This window comes from Chelonus insularis, unplaced genomic scaffold, assembly GCF_013357705.1.
Source record: "Chelonus insularis isolate UGA/USDA-ARS -01 unplaced genomic scaffold, ASM1335770v1 contig_316_pilon, whole genome shotgun sequence".
Classification (NCBI taxonomy): domain Eukaryota; kingdom Metazoa; phylum Arthropoda; class Insecta; order Hymenoptera; family Braconidae; genus Chelonus; species Chelonus insularis.
In genome coordinates, this window is record NW_023276486.1 from 358,333 (window position 1) to 376,509 (window position 18,177).

The window sequence follows — 18,177 nt, forward strand, 5'->3', positions numbered from 1 at the left end:
TTTATCATTTGTTATAAATTGAATGTACCAGAATTTAATTTATTTCTTCAACCAAAAAACTAATAAAGCTATTTCCTCAAACTGTTTCTCAATCATCTAATCTCTCTGGTACGATATCAAGATGTTGGAGTTGAAATTATTGAGGTGAAAAGAACATCTCAAAGATAAAACAGAGGTTAATAACCTTTCTCAAAGATACATTTCTAAAGAAATCATTTAAAATGTTGTTTGATATAAAAACTTTTTATGCTCAAAGACAACTGAGTTATTAAAGCAAATCATTGAATATTTAATGCGATAAATAAATAATTGAGATAGTCGATGAGGGCGTCTATTGCGATAGTAAATTCATACGATGTCGATAACACAACGCAAGTGGAGAGTTTGAACGCTTCGCTCCCGGGCTTTCAAAGCTTCCAACAGTCGCGTTGCTATGCAATAACGTCCATAATTCGATGAAGGAAATTAGCAACGGTTAGGCCCGTAACCGGAGACGACGTAATGGATAATGCGGGTCTCATTTTTTCTTATGTGCTTTCTTTCTCTTTTTCTTCATTCCCATTACCAAGTCCCTGAATTGTTATTTCGATCTGCATCGCATAAATTTAAACTTGAAACTGACATTAATTAAAACTATTAATATCATCGTCATAACGAACATTCTGGATCACGTTCATGCACCTGACCACTATTTCCGCCGATTATTTTATTTATACGACAGAATAAAAAGATTATTCTTTGTCAGCAACATTTTCACGGATTCGCAGTGTTATTAGTGGAACTCGGAGTAAGACGGATCCTACAAAGCTGTTAAAATAATAATTAATAATAAAAAAAATTCTTATTATGTGTATTAGTCAATTTAGAATTCAAAAAACCCTTTTGAATTGAAATAGCTGTGAAAATTATTATTCTAAAGCAACTATTTCGGTAGAATTTTTGTAGAGAAAATTAGGAAATTAGACCATAATCACTTTGATAATCTAATATTTAGAAAAAGAGTATGAAAGTATTACGCTTAGAATCGCCAATACTATTATGAAAACTGAGATACTATCTATAAATATACTAAGCTTTAATTTACCTTCTATTATACGCTTCTTCATACTCATATTAAATTACAGACTATTCCCTTTGTTTCATGTACATTTTAAATTGATTATACAAGCTCTGATTATGCTAAGTAGTTCACTATTTAAAAAACGTAAACAATGTTAAATGAGTTACTCAGTAGTAGATAAATCTTTTTTCTTCACTCAACTTTATACTTTCTACTTTATTTTGTATATTATATCCTTTAACTACTACAATGTAATGCATGTATATCGATTTGCTGTAGAAACATTATTCGCAAGAGCGTGCGGCAAATGTTTCAGAACTAATTCAAACTTGACAGTAATTACGTAGGTGAAGTCATTTTCGTAAGTCCGGTAAGACAAGTACAATAATACATGTGTATAAACTGTGACAATAAATGTATTATGCATTCATAACTAAAAATGTCAGATTGTGACAACAATTAAAGTTGTTTCCACGACACGTTGACGACAATTATTAAAACTTTAGGTACAATATTGGACAATTTATATCAACCGTTATAAAAGTATTGTACTTCGAGTGTATGAAAGAATGTTTTTGTGTTTCTCTTAAATAAAAAAATTCACACCCAAAATATTTCAATTATAAAGCAAAATATTTTTAAAATTCGTCTGAACAATTAAACGCATAAAATTTATACATTTTTATATACAATTTAAATAAATATATGTCACATGAGAGAAAGTTATGCTTCGTTTTAAAATAAATAAAAATTATATTTCTATTCATATGTTATTTTTTCATGTTGCATCATTGATTGATTTAGATACATATTTATTAAGTGAATTACGAGACGTTTATTTGGAGCAAGTAAATACATGTAGTTTCATATTAAACGGATATTTTTTAGCATTGAATAATTATAAACTGATGACAGGATTTCAGGTAATAATAGTCAATGAATTTACTCAATTACTACAATAACAAATTATAATAATTGTTTATTCTGTTTAAATCACTATAATCAAATGAATAATTGATTTAAAAATAATCTCGCATTGTGTATTTATTTATTTAGTTTTAATTTAATTACTTCAATTAAATTTATAGTATTTTGTTTATTCATTTCAAGTGCCTTTATAAGATTACAATTGTCTTATATATAATTGTATTTATTCATTGTGATGACTGAAACTTGAAGTATGCAGCCGGTCATCGCTCGAAAGCTTTTAGCTTCGTGAATTATGCAATATTTTTCGTATTATGTATTAATAAATAATAACAAGAAACAAAATAATAATAAAAAATAAGAAGATACAGTATGGTGCAATATTAATAGTGATCCAACTGCAGTAGTAAAGTAGAAACTTGTAGTAATAGAATAATAGTGAAAGAAGAATTTAATTAAGTAGTAACAGTCGTGAAGAAAATAAAGCAAAATAAGTAAAGAAATAATTTAGAGTAAAGCAAAAGGAGAAGAGAGAATTGTCATGCACACTATGGACACTTTGGATGATCAAAATTCCAGCTCTTCAAACAACGATTGTTTGGGGAATTCGGGGATTAGGTGATTCCTGATTTGCATTTATGGCAAAGAAGTTGAATATGGTCCAGCTTATTTTATTATTTTTTTATTTTTCTCTTACACACAGTTTATTCATAATTTTTCGGTTAGATTAGTCTTTAGTTAATCTCGATCTTTTAAATGCATGCTCTTCTTTATAAATAATCCTAGAGTAAAAAAAGCAGAGTCGCCATATTTTTTTTGAGAAATCAATATTTTGCAATAAAATTAATATTAAGTTATAATTTTCTTTTTACAAACATGTAAATATGAAATTTTTTGATTAATAATTTTTTCCGAATTTTTTTTTAATCATATATATTTCATGTATTGATATATATCATGTTAGTTTGGTGTAACCATTTGATGCATCATACACATTTTATTCATTAAATATTTTTTTTTATGTTTTTTTTATATTTGTCAAAAGATTTTACGCATGAAAATTTCACTTTTTGTTGTTTTTCAACTTTGAATTTTACATTTGAGTTATTCTTCTCTTTAGTCAGTCATTTTTTACCTTTACTCTTCTGATTTTCACTTATTACTTTTAGGCACCAACATAGTATCTCTACCATTTTTGTGGTATGACACATCTTCTTTTCAAGAAAGAAAAGAGTAACATTACGTTTCATCTATTTTTGAATGAGAAAAAATATTTTTTGATTTACATCTTGAAGAAAAAATTGAATAAAATACAGAGATACGAAATTTAAATGAAAAATAATGAAAACCCACCTCTTTTATAGATGAATTTTCGATGACAAAATTTGTCAAGCTTGTCTCCATTTACTGTAATTTTTCAATGTACAAATATTGAAAGCATCAGTAATTTTTTAGATCAAACGATATTTATGGCTATAAAATAAAATCTATTACATTAATTAAAAATTTTTATTAATTACTTAAATTTGTAAATTTTTAAATAAATTGATATTCGAATAGAGGTCAGATTGTTTTTAATCTATCCTCTTGAATTTTTTTTAAAAATAAATAATTGAAGTTTTGAAAATAAATAAGCAATTTATTTGTAAAAAAAAGAATTCAAGCTAATGGAAAAAATATCACGAACTTATGTTTTTTCTTTTTAAAAATTGGAATTGACTAGTCATTTCCAACAACAAATTTTTTCAATATTTTTTACCATTAATTAAAAAAAAATTTAGAAACTTGATTAAAAAAATCATTAGTCAACGTTTACAGCAAAAAAAAACCGTTCTTCAATAAGATTTGATTTTCCTCTCAAATAGCTTAGCTCTAAAATTTGATACCATTTAATGTTTTTTTTTTACGAACCTGAGATAGATTTAGCAATCGCCTTATCTCTATTTCATCTATACTCCAACGTTAATTAAATCCCTTAGTTTTTTCACACATAACAATTAAAAAACAATAAAACAAATTATTTCTGTTTTAGGTGATTTTTCACTGCACATATATCCAGTCGAATTGGAGGATGATGGAAAATATCAATGTCAAGTTTCGCCTACGGACGATGGCCAGCCAAGTTTGCGATCGAGATTTGCACGTCTAAGTGTTCTTGTGCCGCCGCAAAAACCTAAAATCCTTCAGGGTGACTTTCTTGTTACAACGGAAGACCGAGAGCTCACGATGGAATGTATTAGCGTGGGTGGAAAACCAGCCGCAGATGTAAGTGTATTTAAGTAAACTTATTTTTTCGTAAAATAGAGAAAAATGGCATGAGATATAAAAAGAATTGAGTTTTTAGTATATATCATATAGAGTGGATGGATTATAGGCTCTTATCGAGGCATAAAGTTTATAGAACAAAAGCGAAAGATATGACATAAATTCACGTAGACCAAAGACTTCTAAAAGTTGCAGCGTGTCGCGACGACAAAAATGCCGCAGGGCGAGCACTTGACAACCAAGTGGAATAGGGATGTTCTCGACTCAGCCACTTGAACCTTCGCCTTCTTTCTTACATTGTTGAGTTGAGGCGACTTGTACTGTTAGATATAGATAAGAGCTGCACTAAGGAGCTTCTGACACTTGCTCTATTCTTCTCAGCCTCCGTCATTTAAAACCTCAGTATCATTAAAGTTTTGCAGTTTGCCAGACTCTTCAACTCTTTCCGTCACGAACCCTCATTACTTGTATTTAAATATAATTAAATTCTAATGTGTTTATTTTAAGCCTCTCTTCAGCTTTTTACTCTTAGTTTTAATGCTTCATCATTAATTACGTGTCACAAACAAATGTTATCTTATTTCTTACCAATTAGATAATATCAAATCATCTTCAATTTTATAAATTTATCAACTATTTCATAATGATAATTAATGCCATCATCATCCATAATTGAAAAAACTTTCCAACTTCTTTCTAGATTGTGCATTTACTCTTTGTTTTATGAGGAAAGTTCATTTTTTTGTATTTCAGTAAACGACTTAGTAATCAGATCAACGTTTCTTTTCAAAACAACTAAAAATATTTCAGAGTTTTAAATAAATTTTATTAGATACAATAGATTCAAAATTAATACAAAATTTTTAGTAACATTTGACGAATAATAAAATAGTTAACATGACCAATATATAGGGACTGGGTATCAATTAAAACAAATATTGAAATATAACAAAACTAAAATAAAAAATTGAAATCAAAATTTTTATAAAAAACAAAAAAAAAATAATAATAAAATGAAACAATAGTTTTTAGAAGTTATTTTTTATTGACAAATATTTCACCAATAAAAGTGATTTATTTTTCAAAAAATTCTCTCTTATTCATTCCATCATTGGCTTATAATACTGTATTTTATTTGAAATATCGACATATGTGCAAAACGTCGGAATTAACTGCCAATAATATAAAAATAAAAGATATGTATAATTAATTGCTTTAAATAATGTGCATCGTCGTCTATAGTTCATAGCTATTAATTACACTCCATCTTAGCTATCACCTGTACATTACAAAATAATATATATCATGCATTCATATTCTTTCCTCACCCATCATTATTAATGAGTAATTAGTATCAGGTGTATACTTGTCTATTTAATTACTATGTATATAACTTTAGAGCTCACTCCTCATTATTTTAACAAACAGTAATATTTAAACACTAATATATCTGGTAAATAGAATAATATATTTCTTACTATTATTTCATCATTTTATTAGATGAAAATTTTTAATAAAGAATAAGGAAATATTAATCTTAATTTATCATTAGCTTAAATTTTCCAATACTTTTTTCATGAATTATATTGGCAAATTATTTATACAATTATAATAATTGATAACAAGATTAGATGTATTAAACGTAGATTCTAACAAAAGAAATTGGTTTGAGTTTAAACTTTACTACTCACATCAGAAATTCATTCATAATCATGATAATAACGATAATATAATAACAAAGGATTTAATTAAATTATTTGTAAAAAAAACTTATAGCTTTTAGTTATTGAGTGTCGGAAGTTTTTTTTTAGCCATAGTCATCCTTTCAGAATATCCTATGATATTTAGAGTAAGTTTTTTTTATAGATATCTGGATTTTGTTGGATTTAGATAACATAGAAAAGTGAAAAGTATTTTTCAATTATCTACAAATTTTTATTTACTGTGATTCTAGAGAAGTAGATTCGGTAACATTGGAGCTTAAAAAACACAGATTCACCATTTGAATTCCTAAAATTAATTGAATTTTAGATTTACAAGAATAAGTTATTTATTTGATTTCTTATAGCAGACTATGAATTTTATTTTTTTAACTAAAATTAAATGTCTATTCTTGCTATAGAAGATTCTCGATGTAGAAGATAAATATATGTTTTTTAATAGTAATAATACATGAACAAATATGTAAAAAAATAATCACTCTTCACATGAAAGTAAATTTTAACTGAATTTGAATGGTATACTGTTTATAGTAGATTAATATTCTATATTTTTGAACTTTAATGATGATCAGTAAGTTTTAACTCAAGTCTCAATATAGTGATAAACTATTTCTTATTCTGTTGATAGTCTTTTTTATTTGAAATTAATAGTTGAATTGAAACCATCTCTCTGGACGCTATTTCGGATAAAACAAAAATTATATTATTATGGCTCACAATAAAGTTTAAATTTTCAATAAAACATGGAAAAAAGGCATACACACATAGAGAAAATTTTCCTAATTTTTACTGACTATAATTTCAAAATGGGAATAAATTTATAAAGCCTTGTAAAAATGATTTCAATTGTAATTCTCTTTATGACAATACCAATAAATTTAACTTCACGAAACATTACTCAGATATCAGCATACATAAAAGAAATTCCTATGAATTTTTGGACATTTAATTGGTAGCAATAAAGTTCTTTACAAGCTCATATTTTATTATTAATTAAAAATTTGCTGACAGTTAACTTTTGTCAATGTATTCCTATATGTATGCCAACCAGCAATCAACTCATTTCTTACTTCTCGCAATTTTCTTTGTTTGAAAAATGGCATTGTTCTGGTTTCAAAAGAAATTCTACCATCAAAATATTCAATTGAGGGATGAGAACATCTATCTTTTTCTGAAGATATTTTATTGTTCATACTTCAATCCCAACTCTTTGTCTGGACATTGTATCTCTAGTACAGTTTCGTTTTGATATCTTTGTCCTGATTTTCTTACAAGTCACGAGTGTATTTTGTACACTTGGCTCGTCGTCTTATCCACTTGCTATATACTACTATGGTATATACATTTTTCGTGAAAACTACTACCCTATAAATCTTCAAGAGAATCTCTGGTAACTTTAGACCTACGGAAATACCTTGAATGTAGGACTTCATTGATGCTTTAACTATATCCGCAGAAAATAATTGAAGTATACACAAAATATTTAGACCAACAGGTGGCCTGAAAGATAAAATACATTAACCCATTATTCATGTCATATTTGTTATTAATCTGGACCAGTGATAATTAATAGCTTCAATTATCACCATATTTATATTTTATCCATATACCGTATCGTATACACTTATTTTTTTTGTTCTGCATCCAAATGTATTTAAATATCCATAGATATGAAATTTATTAAAATCCACTAGTAAACAAGTATATTTCAATAAATGTCGAGTATTATTTTATTTTTGAATATTAACTAAATTATATTCACATTACAAAAAATATATTCATTTGGTATACATTATATTCAATGTTTTTAGTACACCTCTTACATTCTATTTAAAATGAGAAATAATTTTTTATATTTAATTTATTCAATCAATTATCAACGACTCATTTGTATTTATATTAAATAAAAAAAGATATTTCTATTATTTCTCACGGTATGCTTGTGTTGAAATTTTTACAGTTTCCTCACTACATTCCAAGCCTTACAATCTTTAACACTCTTTCCCACTTATCCGAAAGGCTACTTCCGTTGTGGCCTTTCAGGTTACATCAAAGTACAGAGTAACTGCAAAAAACATGTGTCGACATATGTGACTCCTGTTTAATAGAACCTTCTACTCATTAAAAATCATTGACCATCTATTGGGTATTACTCAGTTCCAGATTTAAACCCGCAATCCACCGCATGCCAGTGATACACTAAACAATACCGTACCTATTAGATTAGCTAGCTGACCTTTAACATCTATAGTATTGCTACTATAGCAATATTCCACTTGCTTATTCATTTAAGATAGTTGTGACAGTCATCTAGATAGTTATAATAGCTATTCAAATATTTAAAGCAGACAGAAGGATTGCTGTGACAGTAGTCTACTGTAACTATCCTTTAAATTACTCCTGCAATGATTTTTTTTCAGTGAAGAGTAAATATAACAATTTATAAATATCGTAATAATGGCTGTTACCAAAAGTATGAAGCAAAAATTTTTCATCTTTCTCTGCAATAATTGATTTCAAGAAAAATTACTTAGAAAGTAAATCACTTCATTTACCAATAGATTAACTTATTAACGTATTAATAAAATCAATGTTATAATTTGACTCAAAAAAATGAAAAGACGTTGTAATGAATTTTATATATATATCTTAGAAATAAAAACAATTAACTGGTAATAATGAAATCAATTTATCTAAAATAAAATTTTCTCTTTTGGCATGACAAATAATTATGCTATGTTATGATTAAAAATTTAATAAAACTTGAGAACATTTCCTGATTTATTTAGATTCATTTTTTATTGGTTTCAATGTACTCTAGCTAATCAATTTCTTATCTGGAATAATTAATGATAAATTAAATAGGAATAATGTTAGTTTAACTTTTACATGTGAATCTGACTATACCATTAATGATACCGAATAGATTACAGCTGATTTTACATTAATAATACACATTTTAATGGAACCAACTCATTTGTATCAATTATCTTGTGGTTCTTAATCAGCACCAGCTTTGGATTGTAGTAGACCGCATTAAAGTCGAGTGTATCTTCGACAAAAAATCAATATAGAGCTGTAAATTCATTGGAATAAACTCTTTAAACCATATTTTTTTTTATCTGCAGCTTCTTTAACATAAAACTTTAATAACAGTTTAATCATGAAAATTATTTAAAAATTTGTCTCAAAAAACAATTTTAATGAATAAATTGAGATATTCAATTGAATTGAGATCCAATATTGTACTGATAAATTAAACATTTTTAATTTACTCTCTGTTTAAATAACTATGTGAGTTTTATATTATAAAACTGATGAAATGATAATAAGTAGAGAACAATTGGAATAAAGAAAAAATAATCCTAAGAATTATAAAGAAATAAGGAAGTTTTATCAGAAAATTAAAAGTTTTCAGAGAAAAAAAAACATCTAGAAATATAACTCATCTAGTATTCAATAAAATATTGGAAAATTATATAATATTTAAATGTTTAATAAACCTTCTGGACAATTGACAACAATGCATCAGGAGCTACACTTGAAGAATGAATAAAACATCAGATTATGACAGAATCTCGTTAAGAGAAGTCATATTTACGATTGATCTTTAATTAATTTGATTATGTAATTTATAAAAAATAAGTTGCTCTTCGTTTAATAAACTTAAAATCTCAGTTTTTTTATTTAACGTAGTTTCAATTATCGTATGATATATAATAATATAATAAAAATTGATTACGACAAAGATAATGATGGAAAAAAAACGAAAGTAACAACTGGAAGAGATCAGACGTATTATTTTGACAGTTGTTCATTGTATTCATTTGATAATATTTCTCGTTGTTGAACTATCTTGATAAATTCATGTCTCGTTCCTTCATTTGTGGAAAAATGTTTATTATTATAATCAATCATTTTTAATGTAATAACATTATTTTTAACTTAAGTTAGATTTGCACCATTTAGCATTCGTAACAAAACATAAAACGAATTATTTGTGTTTCTTTAAAGTATATTTTGTTGTTATTTATAATTGGTTTATAACGATTTCTAAATTGTTCTCTTTTAAAGTATAACTTATTCTTAACAATTCCAATGATTTACGATTATTCAACTATCGTTAAAACTTTTATGAAATCTTTATAATAAAAAAAAAAGTGTAATAAAAAATATACATAAGACTTTTTCATTTTTTATACACCTGAATAAAATGATGTGGTACTTGAAAAATGTACTTTACTTAATCTTCAATAGAATTGTATTTTATTGATTGAAATGAACTTTTTAAATTCACTGTTTTTTCTCTTGTAAACTATTTTTAGAAAATATATATTAGGGTTCAATTTATTTTCTATTCTACATAAATACACTCAGTAGTTTTTCTTTGCCAATTATATTTGATAAAGTACAAAATATCGACATTTATATTTTTTATTTCTCTTCTTTTTCGTCATCAATACAATTTCTCTCTAAAATTACATGTCCTCGATATTAAAGCATCAATGGACTTTAAATAGAACTGATTTGTAAAAATATAATGTATCCTGTGTTTGGTATAAGATGGTTATTGTAGGAAAGAAAGACCAGTTTTATCAATCTTTTAGCCATATGCAGCTTTACAGATAATTATATTTTATCTGAATCACATAATTAAAGTAGAGCAGTATATTTTTACTCTCTTGAACTAAATCAGTGCAAACCATTACGAATCAGTGAAAATTTATTTAATAGCGTGCATCAGGTGTTTACATTGTTATTAAATATTCAACAAAATAAGATTACTTTTTTTCTCAGCATATTTCTTTTTAATATTAAGTAATTGAATACATAATGATTTATTTTGCTACGGACTACACAATGTAGAACAAGATTCATCTATTTTTATGAATAAAACCCGGATTCGAAACTTTTTTTTTCTTTTTTGGTGCTCGACACATTTTCGATTTGTAAGTTTACAATATGAATAGCATTCGAAATAAAAAAAATAAATTTTATTCCATTTTTTATCAATTACAATATATTGTGACAAAATCGTTAGAATAAGAAATATAAAAAAAGATAATACAATGTCAGACCCAAATTCTCTACTGTTTTTTGACGACGGGTGGAAAGAACTGATATATAAAATGAAGACCTAAGCGATTTGAAACTTACCCTTGTTGAGACTTGAATTCAGAGATTGCTTCAGAAACATAATATAGTGAAACCCCTAAGGACGATACCCTTTAAAAAGGTGACTGGTTAAAGTTAAGACAAGATGATGGCTTCCGGAATTACATAAGAAGAAGTTTTTTAAACAAGATCAAAATAGTGCATTATTCAATATATGTTGTCTTATATTTTATAATTTAGACTTCGAACGAACCAATCGACTATTACTTAGTGAAAGCAGATTTTAAAGATCTGAATGATCAACTGTTCAATTTTTTTTTTTTTCTAACAAAATCAGTTGTTTCATCAATTGTCATGTTCCAAATATGCTAATGATAATGCTAAACGAAATATTTTTATCTACAAAATTGGAGATTTTCTTCATTATTTATTTTCTGATTATCTACACAAAAGATATCAAACGACCTATTCTTCAGGACTTAATCATATAAAATGATTGACGTAACTATAAGTCACAAATTGTATTGATGAAGAATTTTTTAAAAAATACCATCATTGATTTTTTCAAAAATATTTTTTTTTGTGCATACCAGAAAATTTACACGTTGTGATTTCTTTAATGACAATGGCCCAACGTCCCTCATTACTAAATTCTGAAGTACTTTTTACTCAAGTGTTGGTAGTAAAAAAAGTTTAAAATTTTTTTTCATGTTCAAATCATTTCTGACCTATGAAATGTAGATAAGCGTTGTCTGTCAACTGCAGCCCCAGAAAATCAAATACCAAATCATACTATATTTGTTCATACTTGGAAAAAAAATGATTTTCATGAGAAAAGTTGACATTTAGCCGTTAAAAGTAGTTATTTATGTTGCACATTATTATTAGTTGACTGTAAATACATGGTTAATTTAGTTGTGACAATTACAATAAAAAACTAAGAAACAAAAGTAGAACAATAATTCTAACGATACTATCAGGGAAGTAGTTCGAATATTCGGCATTATGCCAACACAAGTCAATGCAATAGAGTTTTCCGCATTTTATCTACATACTTCAACTTAATTTCCCAGTGGGATTTTGTTCACTACAGTTTTAATAGCTCTGTTCAGAGAAGCTTCTACTACTTGTAACATTTTCAAGTAATTGACTTATTTAATAAACGCAAACGAGTTCTTCAAGTTTTTCTACTTATTTATTTTACACAGATCAAATTACTGAATATTCTTATTGATAGTTTTATTTAACTTCAAATAAATTCTTCTGAGAATAATTGCTTCTTTTATGACTAAATAAACGATGTACTTAACGAAGTATTAAAGGAAAATGATATTTCAAATAATGGTATTTCATATTAAGTATATTGTTTTATATTCGGTCACTTTCTTCTACTTTGAAATACATTTAAACAACTGAATAAATTGTGAATAATTCGATATTAATTGCTTCATGTTTAAAACGAAAAGAAAATTAAACTTAAAAAGAGCACATTAAAAGTTTTCAATACTCAACTACCAAGTATTTCATTTTACATTCTTAAAATTTTCTATGTAACATCAATATTCTATAATTAGTGTGAGCACATTATCATTTATTGTAGGCATGGATAAATAAATGTTGCACATTATTTTGTTAATATTTTAGATCTAGATGTAATCCAAGGAGTCATCTTCAACCCTATGTCTTTATTTTACCTGTAAAATTCATTACTACAGCGTGCAAATAAAGGACAACCTTACAATAATAATAATAAGTTAAAAACAAGTAGAACCGATGTTAGATCGTACTATAACCTACACAAGTAACTATAAACTCATGTAGGAAAGTCTGAGAACAAGGCTAGCCTGCCAGTCATCAACTTAGGAACAAAGTTGAATTACAACTCTAAGCCAAGAATGGTTTAACTACCAAATGATAACACTGTCTCCAGTGTACAACTTTAGCTCAACAATGAAATTCCAAAAATGTCACCAGAGACCATACTATAACTGACACAAAAAGTTCAAGCCAAAGCTGAACAACATTAGTTGATAGTTTATTCAACCATTCTAGGTGTCATTTTATTTAAAATCAAATTTTAAAACAATCTCAAAAATAAGTTGACCCGAAATTCTAAAATTCAGGAACAGAGAAAGCTACTCATTCTTAGTAGATCAATTATGTGCCAAATTTGGTTTAACCTTGAAGAGATTCCGTTCTGCTAAAGTTTGAAAACCTAACATTGTATTGGGTCGAAGTTCACCCGTTCGTCAATTCCAACAATTCCTACATGGCAGCACTGACCAAGTTCTAGATAATCAAAAAAGTCAATTTATTCACATAAAATTATTGATATAACAAAAAATAATTCTTGGACACACTTGAATGTTAAAGAATCATTTTCAAAATAGCTTAATGTAACCAGTTTAAAATACATTATATTAACAGATCACTTGTGAACCTATTCAAATTATCAAGAAGTCTCTAACCCTGGAACTCTATTGGTAAACGAGAATTTGGTAACTAAGTATTGGTACCCTTGCACCAATACATTAAAACTGTCATTCGCATAACAAAAACTCTCTCAAAGTTCTGACAAACTCCATCATAGCAAAAAGTATTTGCTGTATTCTAGCATAGTATGGATGTAAAGGTTAGTCAATATAAGCTTTTATTATTACTTTGATTGTTTCCTGTATTGGATGTAAAAAAATCAAAATAACTAGTATATTGATAGGGTTCAGCCCAAACTAGTTTTTATTATCTTAACGACGCTTATCCTGAATTTCTATGCGAACTCTAGTTTTGCTTTGAGCTAGTTGCATCCATGTATTATATTTATCATAATAAAAGAACTGAATTGTTAAGCCCTGACAAAGCAACACATAACAAATATTTATTCCCTAGAGAGTAGAAAATTGTAAATATTAATTCAATATAAAGGTAAATTTTTTAATTCCGCTGTTTCGTACATACATCTCTGTAATATGTATGCATTTTAGACAATAGAAAACAATATTTAATACAACTCTTTTTTTAATTATTTATTTCTATTGCAACGGAAATTGTAACATTCTCTGTGTACAAATCAATGAGATTTATTAACATTAGAAAAAGTCTCCACTAAAAGCAATCAAAGTGCACTAAAAAATTTTCAGACAAAGTCATTCTACATTTTACGTAAACAGAAAACAAGTCAAAATGTAGTAGAAATTACTTCCTACAATACTAAAAGCTTCATTCTTTTGACATTACTCAATTGACATACATTTTATAGTTCTCTGCATCAAAAAATTATGTATTGTTTACAAAAATAATAAAATATATGAATTTTATATAAAAACATACATAAGTGAATATATATTCACTTGGATTCGTACAGACAATTTTGCTAATACTTAATTCGACCCATGACTCAGTTACATCTGGGTCATAGCTGGATGATAACACCATTTGATGGTCAATGCTACTTCAACCATAACTTGATCACAGCCTTGATCTCCATCCCTATATCATTTCTGTATGGGTATGACATTAATATACATGACGTAATATATGATGTTAATATAATTAAAAAAAGATATATTTGTGGATATAGTTCCCATTAGGGAACACTCTCGACTTGGATGAAATACTTCTTACGTGTTTACCTCGATTATTGATGAAATAGTGATCTGGCATCCATAAATTTCTTTTATGCTGAGAATTGTGCTCCCAGGTCTCCCTTAGGCGGGGACTTTGCCTCTCGTCCTCGAAAAAAAAAACCAACCCTGCATGGTAGTAATTATCAATTTTCAAAAACTGTACCCATACGTATTGGGGCTTTGCCCCTAGACCCCATCCTCCCCTCTCCCCCTTAAGACAAGATCTTGATGAATAAACGGCTAAAAACGAAAAAATCTTTGAACCCTCATGAAAAGTTAAAGGGCATTTGCACCAAAAATCCCTTGGGAGTTTTTCATGTCCTACTCAAGTCAACAAATACCTAAAGTTTCACCCCGATCGAGAGATATTCCGTAAAATAAATATGTATTTCAACTTATATCATTAATATATTTTTCAAAAAATAAATTTTTTACAGAATGATTGTTATATATAACAATCATTCTGTATGTATGTAACTCCATTCATTGATATAATACATAATTTGATGCTTGGTATAACATATTTTATGTGTATAATGTCGCCATTATATAATATATAAAAGTATATATTTTATTTATTTTTTCATATACTATCAACCATACATAGATTTTTCATGCGGGTCAGTTATTTTAGAAATGTTACGGCAAACTTCTCTAGAATTATTGACAAATATTTATTTTATACATCAGCACACTTTGACTATAAATCTAAAAACAATTTTATTTTATATCAAAATTGTATCATTATCAAAAATTATTTAAGTAAAAATTTTTTAAAGTTGAACAAGATACCTTATCATGGAAGAATATTTAAACTAATTTAATTATTTATTTTTATTAATAATAAGTTTTGTTCTAAATTTTATATTTTAATTAGAAAAAAGTTAATAAGAATGAATTAGAAATATTATGATTGGATATAATTATTGATTAGAACTCTGTATTAAACACATTTCGTTTTTCGATTATAAAATAAATCAATAAATACTCCAACATTTTCTCTATCTAGACTTTGGGTATATTATTTAGAAAACTTAATAAATGAGTGATTAGTTGAAACGTATTTATCATAAAGTTTGTAATAAAACTTTCGATTAATTGTGCATTAATTCAACTTGACAGCACTCTGACAATATTAAACTTAAAACTAAATCCAATCGACTGAAGAATATATACATCTATATGAATTCTATCAAAGTTAATGAATGTTATAAAACTAGTATAAAGGTATAAAAGTACTTACTGATTATTTTTGTCCAAAAAGTAACTGTGTTAAAGCTTTCATTATTTGTAGAATCGATGTTCAATAGAAAAAATCAATTTATTGATTACAAAGGTTGTATTTACAAAGGTCGAAAATAAATCAATAATGTTAATAATACAAAGCAGTGAATGGAAATGTATATACTCAAGAGGAATGAAAATTGTTTAAATGAACAAATGAAAAATCAATAATTGTGAAAACGTAGCATTCAAAAATGTTATTTGATCATAGAGTTACTCGACAAATATAAACGCATAATTTCCTTAACACATCATGTTAAACAAAAAGAGTAATTAATTCAATAATATTTATCAATTTATCTGAGTAATGTATATATTTGTATCTATAAATACGAAGATTGATGAAAATATACATAATAAAGGAAATTTCAAAATATCAGAGAATGAATGAATTATCATACGAATCATATAGTCAACATTAATATTGATATTTCGTGAACGTGCAATTTTAAAACGAACAGTTCTCCAGGGTAAATTTATCTCGATGGAGGATATATTTCGATTACTCTCACACTTTCATCGAGAAAGAGAGAGAATGTGATAGCAATGCAGATCGAAACAAACTCGGAAATTGCCTGTCTTTCAACGTAAAATCTACTAGATTTATTTCATTTTTTTATTTTTGATCTTAACTTTTACTCGATAAATTGTCGTCGATACTATAAAATTCAACCATCTTTTAGCTCTTTTGTCATATGCACTGTTCAACTTCTGTTCTACTTTAGTGACTTTCAAAAGCTACTCAATGCAAATAAGATGTTGATCTACCACAAGCTATTTGGTAGGAAAAGTCGACAAAAGCTTACCACACATACGATTCTTTAATGTTTGTCTTTCTATGTTATTTCAGATCACGTGGATCGACGGACTGGGCAATGTTCTACGTTCTGGGATTGAAACCACTACGGAGAAATCTGAAGACGGACCGCTGTTCACTGTTCGTTCAGTTTTAAAAGTATTGCCCCGCAAAGAGCATGACAATACTACTTTTACATGTCAAAGTCAAAATGCAGCTGATCGTACACCACAAAATGCCAAGCTACGTGTTGAGGTACTATAATGAATATCAAGAGTTAATTTATAAAGTTAAATGAATAATTAATATCTTAAAGATTAAGGAAAAGATGAAAGTTACTGACAAAGAGCGATAGTTCATCGCATAATTCATAATCTACTAAAATTGTCTCCTCGTTACACTTCAGAGGACATTTTATGCGACTTATCTTAGGAATAATTATGAAAGTCTATCTCTCTACTTTATCGTTTTATCTGATACTCATCTTATGATCCGATAGTGGCTGTTAAAGTATCTCAAACTACTTTGCATTTTTTTCTCTTTTTCTTTTAGGTACGCTACGCTCCAAAAGTCTCACTTAAAATCATCTCTGGTTTATCTAAAAGTGGTCAAATAATAGAAGGATCTGAATTGAGATTCAAATGCCGGGCTGAGGCCAATCCACCAAATATCGAGTATAGGTAATCTATATGACATTTATTTCAATATTAAAACCTAACAGCTACGAGTTATCTTAATCAATTTCAATCAAATAGTCTTATAATAATTGTACATTATTGCACAGGCTTCACTGATATTGATAAAAAAATGCATTACACTATTCACTGTATAGTTTTATTATTTTTAAAAAATATTCACTTTTTATATCAAGTCAGAAAGTGATTTTAATGATAAAAAAATTTAATTAATTAATTAATATTCGTAGTTATTTCTATTCTTACTCGACATATTAAATCAATACTTTATTTGCTTAGTGAAAATTAATCCTTACTAAAATTAATGTAGTTTTAAATAAACAACATAATTAAAATATCAATCAATATCTTGAATCAAACAATAACAAATATTTTCAAGAAAATAAAAGAAAAAAAACTTTTATAATTAAAACTTTTCCTTTAAATTCAAAATCAATTTAATGAAAAATGGCAAAATAACTGGTGTTTTAATATGACGTTACCCATTCGCTGTCTCTTTTTAAACAATTTCACATTTGAGATATGCAGTAATTATTTTCTTAGAAATCAAAAGCTTTAAAAACTGGTATATTTGTAAATTGTTTTACAATTTCTTAATTTCATATAAAGATAAATGTTTAAATGATTTTTTTTACATAAAGTATCAAATAATACTACTCTTTAAAAATGAAACAGTGAATATTCACTGATC

General features: G+C 26.9%; 1 protein-coding gene across 2 annotated transcripts in view; it reads left to right on the forward strand.

Moving 5' to 3' along the window:
• The window catches only part of LOC118065487 (irregular chiasm C-roughest protein-like), a 67,459-nt gene that overhangs the window by 39,283 nt on the left and 9,999 nt on the right, over positions 1–18,177 (forward strand). For both annotated transcript variants that reach the window (XM_035080787.1, XM_035080788.1), the window contains exons 3-5: positions 4,020–4,252; positions 16,846–17,046; positions 17,344–17,471. In XM_035080787.1, coding sequence (XP_034936678.1) covers positions 4,020–4,252; positions 16,846–17,046; positions 17,344–17,471 — 562 coding nt within the window. The remainder of the gene's footprint in view (positions 1–4,019; positions 4,253–16,845; positions 17,047–17,343; positions 17,472–18,177) is intronic.